Source organism: Euprymna scolopes, chromosome 1 (assembly GCF_053919585.1).
Source record: "Euprymna scolopes isolate OS-2025 chromosome 1, ASM5391958v1, whole genome shotgun sequence".
Lineage (NCBI taxonomy): Eukaryota > Metazoa > Mollusca > Cephalopoda > Sepiida > Sepiolidae > Euprymna > Euprymna scolopes.
The window spans coordinates 180,968,809-180,994,998 of NC_136482.1; the positions used below are offsets into that span (position 1 = coordinate 180,968,809).

Here is a 26,190-nt window from a genome sequence, read left to right on the forward strand (position 1 = left end):
AGTGATGTACTCATCTACCGTCATGTCCCAGTCAATGCGCAACTAATCCTTCCCTGATGTGTGCATGCTAATCGAATATTCGCTTGGACTCTTCAATAAACAATAAGAAGCATTTGTATTGCAGTTTGTTTTTTATGGAAATTGCTCCAGACAAGGCAAGAAGCCATTTGATGTAAGGAGCTAAAAAAAAAAAAAATTAAAAAGCTAAAATACATAACTAACAATAAGTGTTAGGTAGATATATTCTAATTCAGAAAACAGCAATTCTTTCCCCTTTATCAGAAACATCGCTCATGGAATGTGAGAACTAAAAGACAAAATAAAGGAAACTAGTTACGAGGCTGCCAAAAGTAAACCCAAGGTTCATCTTCTTAAAGACAACATAACTAGAGACAATGGATAGATAGTGAATTCGAGAACATGAACAGGAAATTGACTTTCTGTTGAATCCAAATAGAAACGTCTACAAATGGGCTTAACTGATTTGTGTGAAATAACCAGACAACAGTAAACTATTTCTGGTTAATATGTACCGTATTCAAAAAGTATTTGGGTGTATGTTATTTTTATCGGAATATTATTTGACTTTATAATTTCTATATTACAGAATTATCAATGGTACACCTATACTTACAAATGAAGAGACACTATTGTGTTGAAGGCTGAATAAAGCAATTTAAAAATAGAACCGTTTTTAAAAGTTGCTCGATCCCTAGTTTATAAAGTTCATAAAGGGTTAAGATAGAGGAAGACCTCCAGTCTGTCGTGGAATGGGAACAAAAATGGATGGAAACATTCAATGCTGCCAAGACTAAACTTCTTTTCTTAAATAATTACAAGAAGCCTTCTCGATCATTAATAGTCATGGCTAATGATACATTACCTGAAAGTACTTCATTTAAACTCCTTAGCTTAACATTCACAGGAAACATGAATTGGAACAGATACATTGAGGCCATTGCCAAGGCCACTGCAAAGAATGTGGGCTCTCTCTACCATGCTAGAAAGTGACTTACACCTGAAAGTATCCTGTACTTCTATGTATGGAGTATTGTTGCCACATTTGGATTGGTGCATCTGTTACTAGTCTCTCACTCTTAGACAGGGATCAAAAGAGTCGCCAACCTAATAGGTCCTGCACTGTCAGCTAGGCTTCAACCTCTGTCCCATCGACGAAATGTTGTATCCCTCTGCCTGTTTTATTTTAATGGTAGGTTCTCCAACGAACTACAAACCCTTGTACCTCCTCGACATAAATACTCCTGACAAATAGTTAAATCCCACGCTACACAGTAGAGATCCCTAAATGCCTGAAAGCATTCTACTTTAATAGTTTCTTCGCTCAGACTGCTAGACTTTAGAATTCCATTCCAGGTCTCAGCTTTCCTGATCGTACTGACATGCAGAAGTTCAAGTGTAATGTGAACAGACATGTTGCTGCTAAATTCCCTACAAATTATTTCCCAGATAGTAGCAGTTATCTACATCCAAGTAGTACTATGCCTTGTTTGGGTTAAAAATGGAAAAAAAATAAATAAATAAAAAATAAAAATCATGAATTTAGTAATCAGTGCTCAACTGTTTGATCAGTTGAGCTACAAATAAATGCATGGAAAAGAACACTAGAGAACCGGTTTATAAGAAGACTGGGATGTTCCATTACACTCAGATGGGCGAGTCCATTCTCTGAGATTTAGTTGGCTACTGGTCTATGAGTGAATAATCTATTGGGAAAGTTCTGGCTTGAATTAAACAGTATTTACATATCACTCATTGGAGCCCCTTCGGCCCCTCACTGCAGGGCTGGACACCAAAGTTCAATCAAAGGCCATATGTGCCCCCCCCCACATATAAGACCATTGTTCTTGTAGCAGTCAGCTATTGGTCAATGTCGGGGAAACCCTTCATACCAATTGTCACTATCCATCTCCGCTGCTCCCCAGGAAGCTGGTCCCCATTTTCCCCTTCACTCTCCACATTAAAAAACGGCCTTGTGCCTAATTTGCTCAGTGGGGAAGCAAATAAATACCGGCACTCATTGGAGCCCTGTATATGTGTAAGTGCCAATTATCAAACCGTAAGAAACATTTTATACAGATAGCATTACAACTCGTCAAGAACGACACACCATTGGTGGTAGTCCTAGAAGAGGTCGATTGTGAAAGCAAACTATCTCAGTCGGGAGAATCTGAAATGTTGTCTACAAAAACATCCAATAGAAGTTTACACCAAAAAAGATATTGGAAAATTGTTTAATCATATGACAGAGCGAGGACATTTTTTTGTGGGAGTTAGCCAGTACGAATAGCTGTTAAGGAGTCAAAATTGAAAAAAAAAAAAAAAAGGAAAAAAATTGGAACTTAGCAAGCATAAGTCGATTTAAAATGCTCTTGTACGCATGTGCAAATACGCATTTAAGTCGGTTCATTTTTAATTATTTCTAATCCATCTGACGATACCTTTAACGGTAACAACTAATGCTGGAGTACTATATGTTTTAGTTTCAATTCTAGTTGATGGCACCAAAGTTATATATATTTTTTGTAACTTTTGAAATCACTGCTATATATTGGGTAGAATCTAATCTCATATATAAAATTCATTATATCTGTGTGTCTTTCTGTCTCCATTATTTCAAAGTGCATCTCCTCTGAGACGCAATGTCGCAGAGTGGTGCGAGGCAGGTCAAATGATTGCATTTTTTGTGAACCGTTATTAATATATAAGTGAGATATATATATATATATATATATATAAATATATAAGTTACCTTGTCTGTTTATCTGTGTAAGGAACGGTCTGCACAGATATACATTTATACGTTAAAGTCAGTTCATTTTTATCTATTTTTTATCCACCTAACAATAGCTCAAGCAGTAACGACTAAGACTGGAAAGCTAGATGTTTTGGTTTTGATTCTAGCTGATGGCACTCAAGTCATATTTTTTTTTTAATTACTTTTCAAATCGCTACTATATATTGGGAACAATATAATAATCGATACAAAATTGACTTTATAATAATAAATATGAAATCTGCATAAATTAAAATATCGTATTTAAGCGTACGACCGGGCAACGCCAGGTGCCCGGCTAGTGTCTAATATGAACATGGACCACGTCATCCTAACATGTAGGCAAATCACATAAAAACATTTATTGAAGCTGAAAGAGACTTTAATGGATAAAATTACGAAATAATAGATTTATTCCCATCACTAAAAATGTTGCACAGTAAAAGACATGATTAGCTTTGTTTTAGTTTTGTGTCTATAAAAATTTATTTATTTTCAAATATGTTAGGCACGTTGAATAAACAAAAAGTCTGACAATTCCCCATCCTATTTGCACCGAAAATATGATTCCATGACAAAATCAGCAAACAATTTTTGGTCCCCCCCCCCCGACAAAAGAAGGGTGGACCTGTAAATTCACCCTTGTCTGTTCGTCCGTTCATCTGTCCGTCTGTCCGCACTTTTCTCAATAACTATGCCTTGGAATTTTTTTAAAATTTTGCACAAACATTAAACATGATATGAGATAAAAAATAACAGAATGGATTTTCTGGGAAAACTCCGGTTGCCCCTCTAGGGGTGCCTTTCAGGTTAAAATGGCTAAAATTGACACTTTTGTGCTTATTAAAAAAAATTGACGCCTTGAATTTTTATAAAACTTTCTGAAAAGTTGTAACTAACTAATTTCTATATAATTTTGTTTATCTATACTTCGCGATAACTGTTGGGTGTGCCCCAGGGACTCTTTTAGGGGAAATAAAAACACCATTTTTGGGGTTATTTTACCATATTTGTCCAAAAATTTCGGTGTATGTCTATTTCGCAGTTTTGTGCTGAACTCAAATTTAAATATGTTAAGGCCTTGGGGACTTTTGGGGCAAATGGAAGGGGGGGGGGCAAATAATGGACGTAGTCATTTCGTTTTTTGCATGGTGCAGAATTTAAATTTACATATGTTAAGGCCTAAAACTGCACCGTTTGTTCATTTTCACTAGGGTTTGACGTCCCCTGAGGACTTTTGGGGCTAAATGGTGTGTATGGGGGGAGGGTAAAATGCTGAACTTAATCATTTTCTTTATGCCTCGTTCACTGTGCACTCACGGGGGATCATGCATGCTTCACTTGTTTTATTTTTTAAAGTAAACAAAGTATAATAAATTAAAACATGATAAGCTATCATCATCATCATCATCATCATCATCGTATGAATCTGAAGATTCTTTGTTGGTATTGGTTTCCCTGATATTTTTCTTGTCAGAATTCTTTCTAGAAAGACATAACTGGAAGGACCACCTGAAGGTTGCCAACATCCTAAGTGAAAGCGACTTTTTCATAAACGAACTGGATTTGAACTTGAGACACCCAAGTTGTTAGTCTGTGTTGTTAACCACTAGACCACAGTCACCTCCATGATAATCTATAAGCTTCAGTTAAGACAAATTTTGATGGATTTGGAAATTACAAAAACGAAGTTATCAGCAAACGGAAGTTGTCTGAATATATTTTTAAAACGAGAAATAAACAGCATTTACAGATTTTATCTTCAGAGTATTGTCCTCATACGATGGTGTGAGAGGCAAAGCCAATACCCTCCTTCTCTAACGTAAATGACAAAGAATTGCTTGTGATGTGCATAAAAGCTTCAAATGTCAAGAGGTGTTAACGTACCATGATTTTAAATATTAAAACATGAAATGCAGGGCAGCTGATTCGAACTGTTGACCTCATGGTTACAAATGATTTGTCATTTCCAGCTGCATATGTTGGATGATTTACCTGTTCATAAATGTAAACTCGAACATCTCTTGTGTCCACGTCAGTAGTAGCAAGAAAGTTATTAGTGACTAGCGGGGATAGAGTGGAGGTGCCCTGATTTGCCCGATCGTAAAATATACTTAAATATATTTTAATTCATGCAAATTTCGTTTTTATTACAAAGCCAATTCTCTATTGAATATGATATATACATATATAGTACTGATTTTAAAAATTTTAAAAAGAATAACCTGGGTGCCATCAGCTAGAATCGAAACCAAAATATTTAGCACTCCAGCTGCGTTCCCTAACGTTTGAGTTATCGACAGATAGATAAGAAACATTTAAAATTAAACCACTCCAAGCTATGAATGAATTTGCGCACGTGCAAAAAATAATAGAAACATGTTGGCAAGTTGAAATGAACATTTTACATTATATAGTTGCATATATTATATATATAGAACTTGCCGACGTAGTTATGCGTTATTTATCGATATAAACAAAGATTTTACTCATAATAAACCATACTTGGTGTATGATTACTATTTCCTGTTAATTTCAATCGGTTAAATATTTACAGACATACACACATACATCTACTGTTTTATTTATATAAGTGTTTATTTGAGGCAACGTTGGTTGGAGAACTGCAGTTTCTCGTTTGTTGAGTCATTACATTTCGAATCTTTTGAATTACCATGAAAATCAGAATATGTGTTTCATTCTGTTCATTGATATTTCCATTTCTAAAACATTTCAAGTGATGAGCCTTCTTCAGGTGTACTCTTCATCTGCATCAATGTTTTTCTCTTGCTTCCCTTATTTTGTCCTTTAGTCCTCACATTCCATGAGCGATGTTTCTGGCAAAGGGGAAGAATTGCTGTTTTCTATGTCTGAATCTTATTGTTTGCATAGTATTTGATCTTGAAATGGTATTTTTTTAGTTCCTTACATCAAGTGGCTTAATGCTTTGTCTGGAGTCATTTTGGTTTTTAAAAAATTAAATATGATTGTTTTTGTGGTCGTTAATATTTCTTACATAATTTTATGTTTTCTTATTTATTCTTCAATGAACGAATGCTCATGCTTAGCATGACGTAAGGAATTACATGGAGCAAAACCTTGTTATTATTATTATTATTATTATTATTATTATACCTATATATCTATAAAAGTGAGAATATATGTGTGAGGACACTTCTCAACCTATATACTCAACAAATTTTTATCTACAGATTTGAAATTTGGTATAAAGGGTATTCATAGCTGTGGAAAAAAAGGGCTGCTAAGCGGGTCAAAATTGAGAATTTGGTATGTGCAGGTCATCGGATTTTTATCTGTTTGTCAACGGCTTCATGAATGCGCATGCATGAATGGTTCACATGACAGATTCCTTATGTTAATAATAAGTAGTTTTGAAAACACTTTTTAAAGATCGTGTCAAACTGACCTAATGGTTATCGTATTTGACTCACTGTGTTTAAGTTTTGCTTTCGATCTCAGGAGTATTTTTTTTTTTACTTACAAGAAGTAAACTGTTCAGAAAAAAACATAGTACTTACATGCACATGTTTCAGTTTCTGTATGAATTAAAATATATTTATGTGTATTTTATGACCGGGCAACGCCGGGCGGCCTGCTAGCATTATATAATATTATTATTAATAATATTATTATTATTATATAATATTATGTATTTGTTTATAATAATATCATTATATATTATATAGTACTAGATTTATTATTAATAATATTATTATTATTATATAATATTATGTATTTGTTTATAATAATATTATTATATATTATATAGTACTAGATTTATTTGTATACTAAAGAGTTAATCAACGTTTGTTTCCCATTTAACTATATAGTTTAATCACACAAAATAAATGTTAACTAACTTGGTACTGAGATTGAGTTATGTTTGTAAAAATCCATTTTACTTGTTCTAATAAGTTGCAAATTTATCAAGTTTCACTCTCATTTTCTATGTTGTGTGACACACCACTTATTTTGTACAGTTTCTATAACTATCGCTTCCTTCTCTCTCTCTCTCTATGTATGTTAATAGTCAAAGGTAATAAAACTAGAAAATCTCCAAAGGATTTTGGTCAGAATTCCCTACAAATTCCAGAGTTTGACAAAACGTAGCTGAAGAAGGTTGGAGATAATATTGGCTGAAACGTTGCGAGAATAATCCTCAAGATGAAAATGGTAGTCCAAATGATCCAAAATATAAAATCGAAGATTAGAATAGTCCATCATAAATGACAGGAAATATTGCCACGGGTAGTAATACTATTGAAACCATAGCTGAATAAAAAAAGAAAAAAAAAAAGAGAGAGATAAAAATGGAGATACCGCAAACAGAAAGTGATTAATTTGGGATTTTGTCTTCATTTTTAAAAAAAATTTAACTGGTTTTTACAAACTCAGTTTTTTGCTGGGTCAAACAATTTAACCCAAGCTCAATGGGTGACCCAACGGGTTCCAAATTTTTATTTCAAATTTTTTTTTTTATCTTCTGGTGTTCTTATAAAGTCTTGTATTTAGATTTCTTTAGCTTGCTTAGAAAACAATCTGAAGGTCATCAATACTACTAATGATAATATCTTATCCCCACCCAAAAAAATTTTCAGACGAAAATAGACACAAGAAAATTCGGTGATGCGCTTGAAGCCGGAACAAGCAGGATCTCATCTGTTTTCTGAGTGCATCATGAATATAAAGAGCAGAAGAAATGGAAAAAGGAAATTAGAAATCTGCTGATTGAGAATGACAGAAATCTTTCGGGATCACTGATTGGCCGAGTGCAACTTGAATTAATGACTGTGAATCAATTTCTATTGCAAATTAAATTAATAAGAACTTATGAATAATACGAGTTTTCAAAATTGGTAATACAAGGACATCTGTGTCTTAAAATGACAATAAATGACCATCTTTTTCATAAGGCATCACTGCTTATCAAGGCTCACAAGTGCTCGAGGATAAAGGTTAATGAGTACTTAAAAATAGCATGCATTTTTGTAATGCTAATATAGGTCCACATGTGTCTTAAATTTATAGTACAGGACCATCTCTTTCTTTTGCACTAGGGAATCATCGATTATCAAGGCTTAAAAGGTGCTCGAGGATAACTTATGTATTCACTGTGCCTGGTTGTTCAAATAAGTTTTCCAATCTATATAATTGCTAACATCTACTTTTGTTGCTGGTGCAAGATATATAGACACTGACAGCGAGTAAAACACAATACGACTGATCTATAAAAAAATATATTGTATTTATTTCACACCAACAAATCAGCTTCTAATTGTAAATTATTACTGGTGTTTTTACATTTTTCAAGGCGTGTGAGGTGGGTGCGTGGTTGGGTCGGATGTTGGGTGGTGAAGAAATGTGACAGCCTCCCTTCTCTCTGACAGACTGCCAGCTTTCTCTTTGTGATGATTTATTTATATAAACATTCTTTTCCTATTTGAATGTTAAATATTTCCTTTTGTCTATTATTTCAACCCTTTAACTGATATCCTCTCACATATTTCTGGGTCAAATTATGCATTCCAATAGACAATAATGGAAAGTCCCACATTCCTCACATGGAATCCATCTGTGTGTGTGCAGCCTATCGAATGTTTCTGTTTCCGGGGGGGGGGGGGTCACCTGCCAATATTCAACATAAAATTTAATGAGTTTGGCAAGTGAACGGTGAGATAAAACCTAGCAAAATTTGATTATTTAAGATGAGAGTTAAAAAAAAATTTATTAACAAAACAGCTATGTTGTAGTCAGCTAGGAAGCAGCTCTGCGGCATTGTTCTACAAATGGATAATTCTTATAAGAAAACTTTTCACATAGCAGTTCCATTTAGTTTTTAGGAAAAAAAGAAAATTACTTACAGTAATTGTAGATAAATGAATTTATGTATTATTTGGATTAATCGACCTACTTTCCTCATCTTGAGTGGTATTTTCACAACGTTTCGGCTGATGTAACCTCCGACTTTCTTCAGGTGTATATATGAGGAGAGTATCAGAAATTGGAACTCATTCCATGAAAATAATGATAGAGTAGAGAAAGACTAGCAAACTGTTTCACAAGTATTTCAATAGCAAGTGCTCTGATAAACTCTGAGCACTAGTACCCCCTTGACGACAATATCCTCGACAAACTCAACAAGCAGCAAAATCCCACCTCTACACTGTAGAGATCCCTAGATGCTGTAAAGCCTTCTACTCGAATAGCTTTTTAACCTCAGACTTTGGAATTCCCTTCAGGACCCCTGCTTCTCTGAATGTACTGATATGCAGAAATTCAAGTTTAATGTAAACAAACATCTTACTGCCCAACTCCATAAATATTATCCCAGCAAATCTGGTTCGAAATAGTAGCCTTCATGAATAAATGGCCCTGTGCCTTGTTTGGGGGGAAACGTCAATAAAAAAAAAATCTTTTCTGTGAAAAAGAGGGTGCACAGAAGAGGACATAAATATATTTTTAAGTCAATTTTGTACTTTGTAAAGGCAGGAAAGAGTACCCTCAGGTGGTTGCTCTCCAGATGTGGCAAGAGCACTCTTTCTTAGGATGCATTTTATCCTTAGACACGTAGAGGATTGCATCATGAGTAGGACTGTGACAACAGCATATTCTTTTCATTGTTTTGTCTCTTGAGTATATATCCATTAATATCTTATATATTTTCATATAGACTAATGTGGTTCTCGGTTGATTAACTGTGTGGTATATATACTCGAGAGTCAAAAGAATGAAAAGAATATGCTGTTGTCACAGCCCTAATCATGAGTGAGGTACTTTCTGAAGCAGCAGAATGACTCAAGCATTTTTCCAGTGACCTTAGTAAGCAGATTTGATGTAAGGTTTTAATTTTGAATTTAAAGTGAAAGTCAGTCTTATCTGATGCACGTAGAGGATTTCCTTAAGGAAAAGTGAGGATGTGAGCGTTGGTGTTGGAAGGAGAAAAGATTAGTTTTAAATGTATTAAAAGTAACCACCAACGTTTTTCCCAATTAAACCACATGCTTCAGGTCAGAAGAGAAAGAATCAGAAATATCTTGATCCCCAATGCTCTTTGAAGTGCTGCCATATATGGTTGTAACATCTGCATAGATGTCAAAAATGATCTTAGAATATCATTTGAAAAATCATTAATTAAAATAGTCATATGTCTTAAAATGAAAACACGTGGCCATAAGTGTCTTAAAATGGTGACCCATGACCATCCAAGTCTATAATGGTAACACATGACCATCAGTGTCTTACAATGGTAACATATGACCATCCAGGTCTTAAAATGGTAACTCATCAATATCCAAGTCTTTAAATGGTAACACATGACTATACAAGTCTTCAAATGGTAACACATGACCATCAATATCTTACAATGGTAACACATGACCATCAATATCTTACAATGGTAACACATGACAATCCAGGTCTTAAAATGGTAACACATGACCATCCAGGTCTTAAAATGGTAACACATGACCATCCAGGTCTTAAAATGGTAACACATGACAATCCAGGTCTTAAAATGGTAACACATGACCATCCAGGTCTTAAAATGGTAACACATGACCATCCAGGTCTTAAAATGGTAACACATGACAATCCAGGTCTTAAAATGGTAACACATGACCATCCAGGTCTTAAAATGGTAACACATGACCATCCAGGTCTTAAAATGGTAACACATGACCATCCAGGTCTTAAAATGGTAACACATGACAATCCAGGTCTTAAAATGGTAACACATGACAACCCAGGTCTTAAAATGGTAACACATGACCATCCAGGTCTTAAAATGGTAACACATGACCATCCAGGTCTTACAATTGTAATGAATAACTATCCAAGTCTTAAAATAGCAACATATGACTATTTATCTATTAGTATAACCGTGATGATTGACAAGAAGAGGTTACCATTTATAATGCGTAATTAAATGGTTCGTTTAAATCAAAACTTAACCTGCTATTCATTTAATTTGATTTAAGTGTTTATTAATTATTGATGTTTTTTTAATACTTTTAGAACATATTTCATATTTTAAAGAAAATGTACTTTTCTTTCTTTTTCCATCCGTTTTTATACATATTGCCTCAGTCCAGCTACGTTTTGAACACACCAAATATGTTGAAGAAATATTGTTATTCTTTTCTAATTCCCGTCTCAATAAACGCAGAAATCTTCATACATTGTTAACACTTCAGATTTTAAAGACTTCTCATTGTTTTCTTTATAATTTGTTTTTGAACACATTTCATATTTTGAAGAAATGTATTGATTCCTTTAATTATTTATCTTTATCTCTGAAAATCCTGCTTTAATTTTGGTACTTTTCGTACACATCTCATTTTGAGGAAAACCTAAAATCTATCGCCGTAACGGTTAAATAAATGACGATGAAATCTCAGATTTTCTTGTACACTTTTGCTTAAATTCATTGCGTTTGCAGAAAGAATTAAAATGAGCGAGTGTGTGTGTGTGTGTGTGTGTGTGTGTGTGTGTGTGTGTGTGAGTGTGTGTGTGTGTGTGAGAGAGAGAGAGAGAGAGAGAGGAGCATATGTCGTTTGGGTTTTAATAAGTTCGACAAGCTGTTCTCAGATGGCTGACCAAGTAAAGACTAATTGTGATGGGAATTGTGTTCTGCAAGATCGTTTCATGTAATTGCATTAGTGGGAAATTCCCAGTTCTATTCTGAAAAGAAATGGAATTAATGGAAGAATAAGGCGGGAAATATATCATTGGGAAAAGTGGAAATCATAAAACAGCAATGAATGACAGAAAAAAAAATTAGAAGAAACAGAAACACTTGGCCATAAATTGATTATAAATCATATTCTATCATACAAACTTTTCATATATATATATATATATATATATATATATATATATATATATATATATATATATATATATAAGTGAAAGTGTCTATGTGTCTGTCTGTATATCTGTCTGTGGGTCTATGTACATTTCCCTATGCAATAACTCCATCAATTTTCAGTCTACAGACGCAAATTTGATATACAGGGTAGTGAGATTTGGGAAAATCTTTGTAATCTGTTTTCGGTCAGAAATTTGGCTGTTAAGGGGCCAAATCTTTAACGATTTGAGCTTTGAGAACTCTACCAAACTCCTCCGGCAATTTTGGGTATAAACACTTAAAAATTTAGATATAGGTTCCTTGGACATGGATCTAACTTAATAACTTGATTTGAGCCCAAAACAATAAATGTTAAGGGGTCAAAGTTAAAAAAAATTTGACCTCTGCGATTTGACCAAATTACTAAAGACAATTTCTGGTCTAAACATTTTAAATTTTACATAAAGGGTATTCAGAGATAGTTTTGGGTCAAAAATTTAAGCTAGCAATATATAAATGTATGTATATATGGAATTTTTTTTGCCAAACTAGGAATCTCTACAGAATTTTGAAGGAATCTTTTATTTAATTTACGGGGGTAGTATAAGCCAACGAAGACCCTAACGGATGTTCACTGGTATAAGTGTTTGAATCCAGGTGGAGCTATAAGTATGAAACACCTGGACAGAGTTTAACAGGTATCTGGTCTCCCAAATAGCTCACACATTACAACAGTAGACCGTAATCGATCCACGCGAGGACAGGACTGGTTGGTCACTTCTGGGTCCTTCACTCTATGCACGAGGAGTCTTCAAGATGAACCCCGGACTTCATGTTGGTGGTCCTGGAATTTAAAACATGTTAACTCTGAAACACACACACACACACACACACACACACACACACACACACACACACACACAAAAAAAAAAAAAAAAAAAAAAAACGCTCACTCCTCAGGTCGATTTCTATACAAGGATTGTATTGTCGGAGCTAGATAATTAGAGTTTAACATTTTTTTTTTAAATGTATATTATACAATGCTGTTGCATCAAAAGATGATTAGAGATATCAAGCCAACAGTCCGTTAGAGAATTATCCCTTTCTTGTATGCCGGGAATAGAAACGTCTTCATTCTTCGTCCTTTAGAAAGAAAAAAAAAAGAAAAAAGAAAACGTTTTGTTTTTTAATATCGGATAATAGTCTCATTGAAAATTATAAGCACAACATGTCATCTCGTAATTCCCTTCACTCTTTCTAAAATACTCTTTCTTTCTCTCTTCTTTCGGAGAAGTCTGTAGTCAGGTACTGTTATGAAGCGTGATTGACGGGCTAGTGAGATGGGAGTTCTTTTTGCATAGAAACGCAGTTGGCGTGCCCCAATTAGGGGAGTTCCTTCTTGTTGGCCTAGAGAGCTTGTGCAGAGTCGACTCTCGACCCTTTCTCGCTCGGCTGTTCCGAACTCGTTACTCTCTTCTTCTTTTTTTTCTTTTTTCCATCTTCTTATTCTTTACTCTTACTTTTTCTCTCTATAGACATTTGTCCGTGCATGTCGTTATATAGATAGGTAATGGAGTGGGTCAAACGTCCTTGGGACATACACTTCAGCCAGTGGAACATCACTGTCACACTCAGGCTCGCTCCCATTAGTCAATTGCCAACCTTACGTAAACATCCCTCCGTAGGTAATTTTCCATCAAGAGATTTCTCACACCAGCAGGTTCTGCGAAGGGTGACCCACAGGTCATTGTTACCCAAAGCCCCAGCCAAAATAATATTCCAATACCATTCCCCAGCATATCGTTGATCTATTGGCAAAATAGTATTAGTATTGTAATTGTTATTTCACCTCACATCCATTCAGCTGCAGTAGTTTTTCCCTTGTCTTTTGAGTTGCATCATAAACTAGCAAGGGAAGCCAGCAAGGCAATCGGAAATTGCCCGGTATTCTTTCACATAAATAAAGCTTGACTATACTCTATCATAACAATTAGCACTGTTAAATCCGTTCTCACATTGGTTGGGTCACAGTAGCATGCTTTTATCCACTCAGCCATGACCGAGTAGAAGTCTTAAGTAATTCACAATTGTATTCTTAGTATCGCCTGCCCGAGGCTTGAACCTGCAACCTCCAGAAGAGTGTCATTTGAAATTAAATACGACTACACGATTTAACAAGGGAAAATCTGTTTATGATATCAGGAATATCAATCTTACATTCTGTTGAATAACTTACCATACCGAAACGGCATTTACCTAAGGCGGGTTGAGCTAGATTCCTACAAAGAAGGAAGTTTCATGGGAATATCAAATTCACAAGCGGTCCCCAGTCGCTTGTGAAAAAAATGTTATTTGCAATTGATTTAATCGATTTTAATATTTAATCTGATCAATAGTTTTTGTTTTGATTTATTTATATAGAAAATTGCTTGATACAAGACATGAAGCCACTTGATGTAAGGAGTTAACAAGAACAAAAGCTAATTATTGCAAAGGCAGGAGCTGCCTATTGACCTTAGTTTAAAAAGATCAAGGTTGTAGGTAGAAGTAAAACAGTGAGCAAGGAGAAAGTTCCACAACCTTGTAGTTCTTGGAAAGAAGCCATTGGAATAGGAAGCTATACTACAGTGAGGTATTAAAACAGTGAATTGATGGAAACCACTAGAGCAACAAGTTAAACGAGCTGTAACAAAGGAAGCAGGGAATAAATCAGACAATTCTGAGGAACACATGTTATAATAGTATTTGTAGAAAAGACTGAGACTAGCAAAACCACGTCTGTGAGAGAGAGGTTGTAATAAAGAACATAATGTGAGGCAAATCAAATTTCACATACGTTTCTGCAATTCATCAAATGGGGCACAGATTCACCAGCCCAAATATGACAACAGTATTTCATACATGGGCTGATCTTGATTTGTAGAGATAGAGAATAGACTTAGGTGCAAGAAAGTGTTCAGAGCGATAGAGAGAACCGGTTTTATGGGAAGCAGAAAGAGTAATGGATTTAATAGATGAACTCCAAGAATGCTTTGATGAGAAAGAAAAACAAGTTTCGGAGTCGATTTCTCATCAATTGACCTTCGGGACAAGATCAAAGTGTAGTATCTGTTCTTCAGATGCTGCACTTCAATTTCTTGTTCTCTGTCAGTGGAGGAGAAATCCTTCACGACTGAGACAATTTTTATTTTTGTTCCTTTTCTCCGCGTTAAAAAACGACCCTGGTGTCTAACTCTGTCCCGTGGGGAGGCATTGTAAACAGGAACAGAGACATCCACATAAATCTGAGGAAGAAAAGGGTTACACCTACGATTGAAAGACACAATCTGAGTTTTAACAAGATTATATTAAGTCATTTCTTGACCCACCCCACAACCGAAGTTAACTTCTTTTAGATACGCTGCATATTCTAACTGATTATAAGGAGATGGGCGAGAAGAATACCAAAATATAATTCTATCATCATCATAGATGTTGGTATTATTATTATCATCATCATAGATGTTGGTATTATTATTATCATCATCATAGATGTTGGTATTATTATCATCATCATAGATGTTGGTATTATTATTACAAGCTAATCAGAAGATGATATTTCTGGCTTTTGTTACTTTTCAAAAGCGCAAAAGTTGCATGTGCTTTTTATGTCTTTAAAATGTCACTTGCAAAATAATTACTGCCTTGTGACATAATTTGTGACCGATCTTAAGCATACGCTATTTGCAATTATAGGGATAAAATTCTTTTCTTTATAAATTTAATAATATTTCCATGAAAGAATGTAAAAATTAAAAGCTCCACATTTTTAGAAATTAGTGAAAAAAAAAAATTAAAGTATAAATATATCCACGCAAAGCCGGGTTGGGGCAGCTGGTTGTTATTATTATTATTATCGCTAATAATTCTCACACAGGTCATCATTAGCGATTATTCACTAACAATAACAAGTGATTTTCCCTAGAGTTCGAGTGACAACAAGTCTCTCCAGGTTTCCAGTATTCTTCACCACTTTTGTTAACCATTGCAAATGACTTTGCGTTATTGCAACAACCAATTATCATTGATTCATCACTGGTAATGGTCATTGGTATTCCTTGGGGTTTGGATGGCAAAAAGCCTCCACAAGAAAGATCTCAGTGTTCTCTGCGGTCTTCCAGTGAAGGTTGGATAAACACTCTTTTTTTTCGGTGTTTTAATGTTCTTTGACTCTTCACAACTAGCGTAGTGCTGTCTAAGGTTGATAGCACCATATTTTTATATTTTGGCGGATGGTTGGGCAGTTAACATTTTTGTAATCATGTTCTGCTTTCTTTGTTTTATTTCTATTACATAAGCAAAACACCAATCCATGTCCCATTGACGAAATGCTGAATCCCTGCGCCTGTTTTATAAGAATTTTAGTGGAATGGTCTCTGACGAACTCGAGGTACTTGTGTTCCCCAACATAAATACATTTTAATTCACCCAAAAAGCAGCAAAATCCCATCCCATCACTGTAGAGCTCCACAGATGCCTGAAAACCTGCTTTTATAACTTCTACCCTCAAACTGCTACACTTTGCTATTCCACTCCTGTTTCCTGCTTCCCTGACTGTATTAACATGCAGAACTTTAAATATAATGCTCTTCTCTCTATATAGTGTCCCTGTAAACATGAATCCAAATAGAAGCTCCTTACATCCAATTTGGGGTGAATAAGTATAAAACATAGATACATCGATAGATAGAAAAAATAGATTTTTTATATGGAAATCGCTCGAGACACAGCATAAAACCACTTGATGTAAGGAGCTAACAAAAATACCACTTCTGGTCAAAAACTAGCCAATGATAAGTATTAGATGGGTAAATTCTGACAAAAAACAGCAATTCTTCACCCTTTGTCAGAAACATCGATCATAGAATGTGAGGTGTAAAGGATGGTTTGGTTGGTTGTTTTTGTTTTACAGCATATCAACCCTTTTCGGATTATTTAATGTCGAATCTAGTTATTTTGGAAATAGTATTCATGTTGCAGCCAGTTATTTTGTAGAAGGTTTTTATTCTTTAATAAGCTTGTAGTGTTTGGTTTAACTGTTTTATAGTGGATTTTATCGTTTTTGTTCCCTGCTCTGCAGAACATGAATGAGTTTTACAATGGGAGAGGGAAAAGGGTTACAGTATTAATGTCTTGCACATTTTAAGCTAGGAAACCAGTCAGGAAGTGGGGGGGGGGAGACAGAAGGAGAAAGGAGAAATGGTAAGAAAGAAAAGGGGGAAAAAGGCGGTTTGTTGTTTTTTGTTTTTGGTTTTGCAGAACATAATTAAGTTTTGCAAAAGAAAGTAGGAAAACAAAAAACATCAATGCTGGGCGCATTTCGTCACAGGAAGCCAATATCTTCAGACAGCCTGATCTGGTAGCACCAGGAGGACTAAAGAATAAAAAAAAAAAAAAAAAAAAAAAAAAAGGGAAGCAAAAGTTATGAGGCTGCCGAAAATAAACCCAAGGTTCACTTTATACATTATGTATTAATAAAAAAATTTTATCAGCTCTAAAACTGTCAGTGAGATAAGGAGTAAATACTTTCTACGATTAATCATACGTTGTTATATTGATACGTGGAAAATCAGATTTCAATTTAAGATTTGTCATTTTTCTGTTCTTATTAGATAAGAAATATTTTGAACTTTTAATCACCTCCAAACACGCTACTGAGATATGGGCCAGATTTATAGGGAGGCAACCTGAATGAGGAGTTTGTTCACATATTTCAATTTTTGCACGTTGTTACAGTCGAGATGTCATCGATTTGCACAAAGAAACAAACTAACATAACAAGATAATAATGACCCCCTTGAACATTTTTGTAATGTATGTTATCCGCTTCAACAGCATCGGAAAACATTGGGTATCGATCCCACCCACCCATAGCCTTGAATCCCTGAAGGGGCATAGGCCATTCACAACTTTGTAGATGCTTTTGTAGTGAGGAGTTCTTTTTTGGGGGTCAGGGTGCTGGCCCGACGCCCAACCTTCCGAGAAGGTACATACAGCGCCTAACCTTCCCAAATGGTCACCCATCTCGTACTGGCCAGGCTCAATGTCTTTATTCTATCACAGGTGGCCATTTTGTACACGCAAGTGCACGCATATGGTCGACCATATGCATGCGCTTGCGTGTACAAAATGGCCACCCGTGATAACATATAGAGTTACATGGTTTAATATTTGGAAAACTACTTGTTTTTCGTCTAATTTTAATTTTTCGCCAATACTACACTGTGACAAGGCAGTTTGGTACGCGAGTGCACATTTAACAGCCTTTGTTTATGCTCGCGTGTAGCGTAAACGAAGGCTAGGCTGTTAAATGGAAAATAGTCCCAGAGTTCAGGGGTTAATACTATGCAAAAGAAATCAAACAAAAAACTTTTTAACCAATAAGCACACAAAAAATGCCCCCTCTCTCAGGTGGCCAGAAAGTGGGAGCTCATTTTAAGTTAAATTTACATGGAAAAGTGATCACCCACTTTTCGAAAAAGTAATTTCTTCATATCATGAAAACTATTTTTTTGCAACGGAAACGGTTTGCAGATTCGTTTTTAGCACACCGAAATCTACAAAAAAAAAAAAAAAAGTTATATATATTTGTTATATACGAACGTGAGACGGGCCTTAAAGTAAAATAATACCAAAAAAAGATATTGTAAATCTTTCATTTAATTTGTAAATAATATTTAAAAATAGCGTCGTTCAATAAGTGCATAAGCACCGATTTGTCTGTATTTTTGTTCTTCTAAATAAGCACAGATTTTTTTTTTTTTTAAATAGGTTGAGTTCAGGGCCTGCAGTCCTCCTGCACCTAACTTTCGAATAATCAAATACTAAACCGATTTCATTTAAACAAGTTAGATAATTTAAATAGAACGTCGAACAAGATAGGATTATCTCCCTTGTCATATATTACACATGCAAACAAAAACTCTCGACACAACACGAGAAGAAATAATCGTCTTGCAAACTCGTGCTTTAAATTAGGGGGGGAAAAAAAGATCCGAAGTTAAATAATTGTAAAATGTATTCTAAGTATTTGTCTATTTGCTTTAAACATGGATGATTGTTGTTTTTTTTTACTGTTATTTTCGCATCTCCTTTTTGCACCTAAAAAAGATGTAACTAAAAAAAAGTCATAATTGCATTTTATTGCGATTATATGAAAACAAACAAATTCAGGAAAGCATTCTTAAAAACAAAACAAAACAAAAAACATACAAATTGAATTTTTTTTTCTTTCACACCAAGTGAAAATTTACCACAACAAATGGAAGCTTTGCGATGTGTGTGTGTGTTTTTCTAACGGTATCTTTCGTTTATTGTTAGGTAAACGTACAAAATTGTTCCAAAATACTCTCATATTAAGAATAGGTTTCTAAATAACGTTATTATTTCAGCACGGTCCGTATTCTGCAAAAGTACCCCCTTTCAGCTTTTTGCTTATTCCATTTAATTAATTTTAAAAACTGGCATACGTTTCGTTGTCAAAATTTAGTATCCGTTCTGTTTTTTTGGTCGGTAAAAGAATCCTTTTTAACTGGGGCAATTTAAAATTTTACTCCCATACAAATTACCCGTCTTTTTTTTTGGGGGGGGGGATGTTGCGTTTAACTTTACCTTCGAGGTTGAAAAGCACATAAAATAGAGATAAAGAACAGCTTTTTTTTTTTCTCTCGCGTTTGAAAATAATGCGCATTTCCATTTTGTACAAATTCATGCCAACTAACAGTTCTTGACTTTGACATTTGAAACTTTAATTCGAACCCTAAATTTAATTACAAATCGCCAGTTTAAAGGCTTTAAAAATTTCGAAGGCTATAACGATACAAGTCGGTCATTTTAATTTATCAGATAAAAAAAATAGTTTTGCACCCGAAGTAGCTCCTTTTATGACCCCTTCGAGGGTGATTTTTGGAGCCTTTAAGTTGTCAATGAGAAGCGAACGTCTTTAATTTCGACATGACCCGTAAGTACGTAATGATTTCACCTGAAATGCGTTGATTTTCACTAATCTATACAAGCACGTTTAAAATTAAATCAAGTTTTGGCGCTTCTGACCAAATTTCGGAAATCGTAAAACTGAATTTCACATGAAAACAATGTTATCTGCGTATTCCTCGTATTATTGATTATGATTATGATGATTATATTTAAAAATTACGAAAATTGATTATTAAAAGAAAAAAAAAAAGAATTTGATAAAAACGATCGTAAAACACCCGAGAGTTAAAAAGAAAGGTTATTTTCCGTTTCGAAACAAGATGGTCACAATTTTTCACCTGCTAACACGATTAAAGTTTTTTTTTTTTTTTAATAATTCAGTAATATTTGGAAGCTACTATTGTAATTTATTAGAATTGGCAAAAAAAAAAAAAAAAAAAAAATCAGTTGAAACCATTGTTTTTATATGAAAACTCCGTTTATCGAATACAAAAATGTGTAGAAGGGCCAAAGTTCTAAATAAACAAAGGTCGGCGGACCTGTGCGAGAGTGCACACGTGCAACAACCCCCCCCCCCCCAAAAATACGTGTTTTCGTTACTTTTTTTTTTTTTAGTTTTCCCGACGATTTTCATAGATACAGACTTAATCATGTTAGCAAAAAAAAATAAAATAAATAAATTAATGACTTTTAAAGAGTTTTACTCTCCCGTTATCACGTTCTAATCACATGACACGCCGGTGAAGAAATGAACAGTAAGTCAGGTAGCAATGTTGTAGAACATTATAAAAGAGAAAGTGAACCCCCTTCTCAAAAGTCATTATTATTATTTTTTTTTCAAAATTTTCTGCTGATATGGTACTTAAGTCTGTAATCTATGATAATTATCGGAAAATAGTTTTTTTTTTTTTTTAAAAAAAAAACACATTTTAGATGGAGAGCACTCTAGTACAGGTGACAGGTCTGCCCAAGCGTCAAGTATTACTGTTTTGATCCATGTCTGTCGCTAAACAAAAATAACTTCTTGAATGCGCTCCCTCCTGTCATATCAAAGAGTCAAAAAGCGCGGTTTATTTATTTGTTATCATTGTACCGCCATATATATATGTTGTTTGTTTTTGGTTTTAGCGATATGTTTTGAATGGATTCAGTTATTTACGAAAGCGCATTTTTACCTAAATGCGAGCTGGGAATAATTTTCCCTTTAACCAATTTAGTACCCCCAAATATATATATATATATATATATATATATATATATATATATATATAAGAAAAAGAAGTTGTTGTTTTTGTGGATCATTATAAAATGACTTACTTTGCTCGACAAATAATCGAAATTTCACCAATTCCTCGGGGTTGTACACGTTTTGCTCCCATGAAATCGTTTTAAATCGCAGGGCAGTTCGGAAATTCTCAAGTATATGTTTGTTTTTCTTAATATCAATTCTTGGGTGACTTTGTTCGGTTTGTTGATCAATGCATGAACTTTGTTTATCCGTCCTCACATCAAATGTAAAAGTGCGTATCAACACGATGGTGAAAAGGAGTCCGAACAATAAAGCGATACTCGTGAAGATCGCTTTTTTAGCCATGGCTATAATTTAGTTCACTTTGCAACGAAACGAACGTCTTTTCCTCGTCTGTTGTAAAAGTTGCTTTATTCTAAGTTAAATTAATTGTTTATCTGAAAACAATTCGTTTCGAACTTTTACCCGTAAAAAAAAAAATGAAAACCTAATTAATTTTTGAGATTTTTTTCAACAACCTTCACCCCAATTTTGTAATAAAAAAAAAATATCGTTATCAGTTTTTTTTTTCTTTTCTTTTTTTTTGTTGTTGTTTTCTTTGCGTGATTTTCATGATTTAAATTTTAATTAGATATTTCATTTACTATCAAAACGTAGTTAACTGTATTTTTAGGAAAATGGGGGGGGGGGTGAGGGCAATTTTAATGATTGACCGGCGAATTAGACACCGAAATTCTTTTCAACCAAGTGAGGTTGTTTGAAACTTGCAGAAAATATATATATATATATATATATATATATATATATATATATATATATATATATATATATATATATTTATTTATTTGGGATTGGTTTGCTTTTTAAATAAAATAAAAACGTTCTATGAAATTAGCAATGTGCATTTTAACTTTTACAGATTTTTAAACATTTTTCACAAAAATCCAATTTACATAAAATATAAAATGTGAGTGCAAATTTCAAGATTCAGTTTTGGTAGTTGAAGATACTCATCTAAATCACATGCACACCTCCAAAAAAAATAACACTTTTTTTAAGTCATTATGTATCTGAAAAATTTTGTTAAAAAATAAAAAATTTAAAATAAAAAAAAAAAAGCAATTATTTCAGAATTTAGATTAAGGAATCAGTTTCATGTATACGTTACTGATTACTTATATAATGACATATGATCATTCTAGATACATCTGAAAAGTAATGTATTTTTGTATTTTTTGACGGCGTGATTTTTTTTTTTTTTTTACAAGGTGGTCACCACTTATCAAGACCCGGAAGCCACTCATGGATAAGGGTTATTGTAAGTACAGTACGTTAGTGTGGAGATTTTAGAGTGTCTACTTAAGGAGGCGGTTCATCAGGAATTTGTTTACGTTGGACTTGAAGACATCCAAGTTGTAGTCAGGAGGAAAGCAGGCAGACGGAACAGAGTTCCACAGGTGTGCAGTTCTAAGAAAGAAGCTTTGTTCATGGAATCTACGCTTTGATTTAGGCATAGATAAAGAGTGGGGGAAATTTTTGACAGTGGATTCAACTAGACGGGTGTTTTTTGGAAAAGATTGGCGAGGGGGGACAAGAGATTGGAGTTCAGACGAGCACCTGCCATGGAAATAACGATAAAACAAAGATAGGCTTGCAACGTCTCTTCTGTGGGAGAGAGTTTGCAGGGAAGGGAAAAGGGCATCCCCCACTAAGCCACGAAGTCTATTTTGTACTCTGTCAAGGCAGGATAGGCTATTTTTAGCAGCTCCTGCCCAGATATGGCAGCAGTATTCCATCCTTGGACGTACTTGGCTTTTATATAGATAGAGAATTGCATCAGGGGTGAGATATCTTCTGGAGCAGTAGAAAGATCCCACCATCTTTCCAGCAACCTTGGCAACAGACTTGATGTACATGTTCTATTTCAGATCAGGAGTGAAGGTCAAGCCCAGAAGCTTGTCAAAACATGGAGCTTCTTCTAGACGAGAGCCATCCATTTCAATTGATGCCAGATGGGGATCAGAGCGTTGATGGTGTAAAGATAGGAGTTTGGTTTTAGATGCATTAAAGGTAACCACTGAATTACTCGTTCGAGATCAGAGGAGAGAGAATCAGAGAAAGCTTTGTCATTTACAGCCTTTGATGTGTTGCTGTAGATGGTCACGTCATCAGCATAGATGTCAACGAATGATTTAAGTATGTGTTTAGGGAGATCATTGATGTAGATCAGGAAGAGAGTTGGGCCCAGGATGGACCCTTGAGGGACTCCAGCATTAATACTGCAGGCCTCTGATTTTTGTCCATCAACCACTACTCTTATGAGACTATCAGAGAGAAATGATTTAATGATAGAGAGAATATTTCCAGTTATACCGTAGCTGGAGATCTTGTGAAGTAGGCCTTTATGCCATACCTTGTCGAAGGCCTTTGATATGTCAAGAGCAATTGCCCTGGAAAGGAAGCCTTTGTCAAGAGATTCACTAATCCTATGAGATATAACCGTTAGCACATCTGCTGTAGATCTTGCAGAATGGAAACCATATTGCATGTCACTAAGAAGGTTATTTCTGCTGAGGTGGTTGACTATTTCTCTATTTAATATGAATTCCAATAACTTACTCATGACACACAGGAGACTTATTGGTCTGTACTGAGAGGGAGATGACTTATCACCTGAGTTCTTAAATACAGGGTATACTGATGAGGTTTTTCTGGGTGTTGGAAAGCACTTCTCCTTAAGGCAACGTTTAAACAGTTTCGTAAGTATGGGAGCAAGTTCTGGTTGAAGCTTTTTTAACACTATAATTGGGATACCATCAGGGCCAGTAGCTTTACTGGAATCAAGGTTCTTGATTAGCTTGGCAACCTCATGCACAGATATTTGTATGTTACCTAGTGTGTTCTGTGTTATAGGAGTAAATATGGGGAGTTGATGGCCTTCGTCGCATTGGGTAGAATTAGCTGCAAAGTTCTTGGCAAATAGTTTGGCCTTGTCTGAAGCTGAAGAGATGACCTCTGGTTCGTTGATAATGGTGGGATAGAACGCACACTTCTGTTCAGGATCCTATTTGTTATTTGCCAAAACTGGTGGGAACCAAGCCGCTGATCAGCTGCTTTGGATTTAACAGACTGAGCATATACTTCTTGCATTTTTTATTACTTTTTTACAGTGGTTGCTGGCGTTCCTGAAAGCAGCTTTAATCTCAGTGCATCTATTACGTTGGTAGCTATGGAAAAAGTGATTTCTGTGCGCGATGGCAGCAGCACATTCTGGGGAGAACCATGGCTGGCTGGTGTTTGTAGAGGAATGTGGAGGGGGCTGTTGCCACTTAGACTTAAGGGTTTTGATTGGGTTAATATATATATATATTTTTTTAATTTTTCCCCTCGAAAAAACAAAAAATCTGATTATATACTCTTAAAAGTATAATTTGGATTCTTGGGACTATTGTTCTCATCTTAAGTGTCATTTTCACATCGTTTCGATCGATGTATCCTCCGATCGAAACGTGGCCAAAATGACACTCAAGATAGAACAGTAGTTCGAAAAATCCAAATAATATAAATAACCAATCTCATCTAAAAAATTCAGAAACATCAAGGTTTTTCAGATAGACTATCGACCTGATGTGTGATGAATTTATATGCAAAACTAATCACCCACTCTACATTCTGAAATAATTCTTGTTTTCCAACAAGTAATCACCTTTATAAAAAAAAAAATCTGATTTGGCGGGAGTGGGATCTAACTGATTTATCAACAATTTAAGTATCATCTTTGATATGCTTTAAAAATATGTAAACTGTAGAATGTATTATTAACGTTCCTTAACGCAAGTGTACTTATCTTAAAATTTTTTTAATTTCCCTCAAAAGCATATATAAAATGGCCATGCCTGTAGATAAATAGTTGTCTGATGGTTTATTTGTGTTGCATAATTGTGTTGTATGTTTGCTATTCTGCACAACCACTTTGTCCAGTACCTCTCACTCTTAAACTAAAACTTTTAAATAAAATAAATTGGCAGTTCAATCAAAAATTATGATCAAGCCAGGTGTAAACTCCAAAAAAAAAAACAATTTGCCTCCGCCCTTGAGGTGTGCATTCACAAATATCCGCAGGCTTAGAACTAATATAGATCATTTCTCCTAGCAAACACCCCGGATATCTTAGCACTAAGTAAAACTAACCTACATTTCTTCATCCTTATTTAACATGCCTGGTCATCTCTCACTTTGTCGTAAGGACTCAGACAAACATATGCACAGATTTAGAGTTTACATTTGAAACACTCTCCTCTTGACTAGAGAATCAAAACTAAAATCAGATGACCAGGCCTTTATGTGCTTTAGACATAACCTGCAACATAGCATTAACTACTTACATTTTCTCTACTGCTCTCCCTTGAGCCAGGACTGTACTCTAATGAACCAAGTTTCTGACAGCATAGATACAGCACTCTCCCTTGATACTAGCACGAAAGTACATGTATTTGGTGGCTTCAATGTCTACCACAATAATTGGCTTGGTTTTTCTACTGACACAGATGCAGCTGATAATATAACACATATCTTCTCTATATCTCATTCCCTATCACAGATAGTTATGTTTCCAACACGTTTCCCAGATCAGCAAGATCAACAAGCCTCACTTCTAAACCTATTTCTGACCACAGTTCCCAATGATTGTGTAATGCATGCTCATAGCTCACTCAGGAATGCTGATCACGCTGTAATAATGGTTGAAATCACTCTAAATTCTTAACCAAAAGCTGAAGAGCCATTACTCAAAATGACAAGGTATTATAAGAGGGCTGACTAGCAAGCCATCACAGATGCCCCATGGGGGAAATATCTTTCCTCTTCCTGCAGAAGAGTGTGCAAATGAGACTACTGAATGGTTCAAAGTGGCAACCGAAGCCCATGTTCCCACACAGAAGTTCTATAGCAAACCCCATTCTCCTCAATGGTTTACTTCTTGTGCAACTGCCATTGCTCAAAAGCAGCATGCATACTGCAGATTATCAGACATGATTCCAGTACAAACAGCCAAAACTTTATAGGAGCTAGAAGTAATTCTAAGAAAGAAATAATGACAACTGAAACCACAAGAAAACGCATCAAAGCGCAGAAATTAGGAACTCGTGATTTCTGGAAAGTCTACAACAGTGTAGTAAATAATGGGCAATCAACAATTCCCCACACTATCCAACAATCATGATGTCGTTTACACAGCAACCAAGAAGGCTAACATGCTTGTCAGTTGGTTTGCTTCAAACTCTACATTGGACCCAGCAAACAACTCCC

General features: G+C 34.9%; 1 protein-coding gene across 1 annotated transcript in view; it reads right to left on the reverse strand.

Annotated features, from left to right (window-relative positions):
• Window positions 1-21,487, reverse strand: part of LOC145277889 (N-fatty-acyl-amino acid synthase/hydrolase PM20D1.1-like) — a 158,544-nt gene extending 137,057 nt beyond the window's left edge. The window contains exon 1 of the mRNA XM_080129885.1: window positions 20,952-21,487. Coding sequence (XP_079986011.1) covers window positions 20,952-21,228 — 277 coding nt within the window. The 5' untranslated portion in view covers window positions 21,229-21,487. The remainder of the gene's footprint in view (window positions 1-20,951) is intronic.
• Window positions 21,488-26,190: the final 4,703 nt, after the last annotated feature.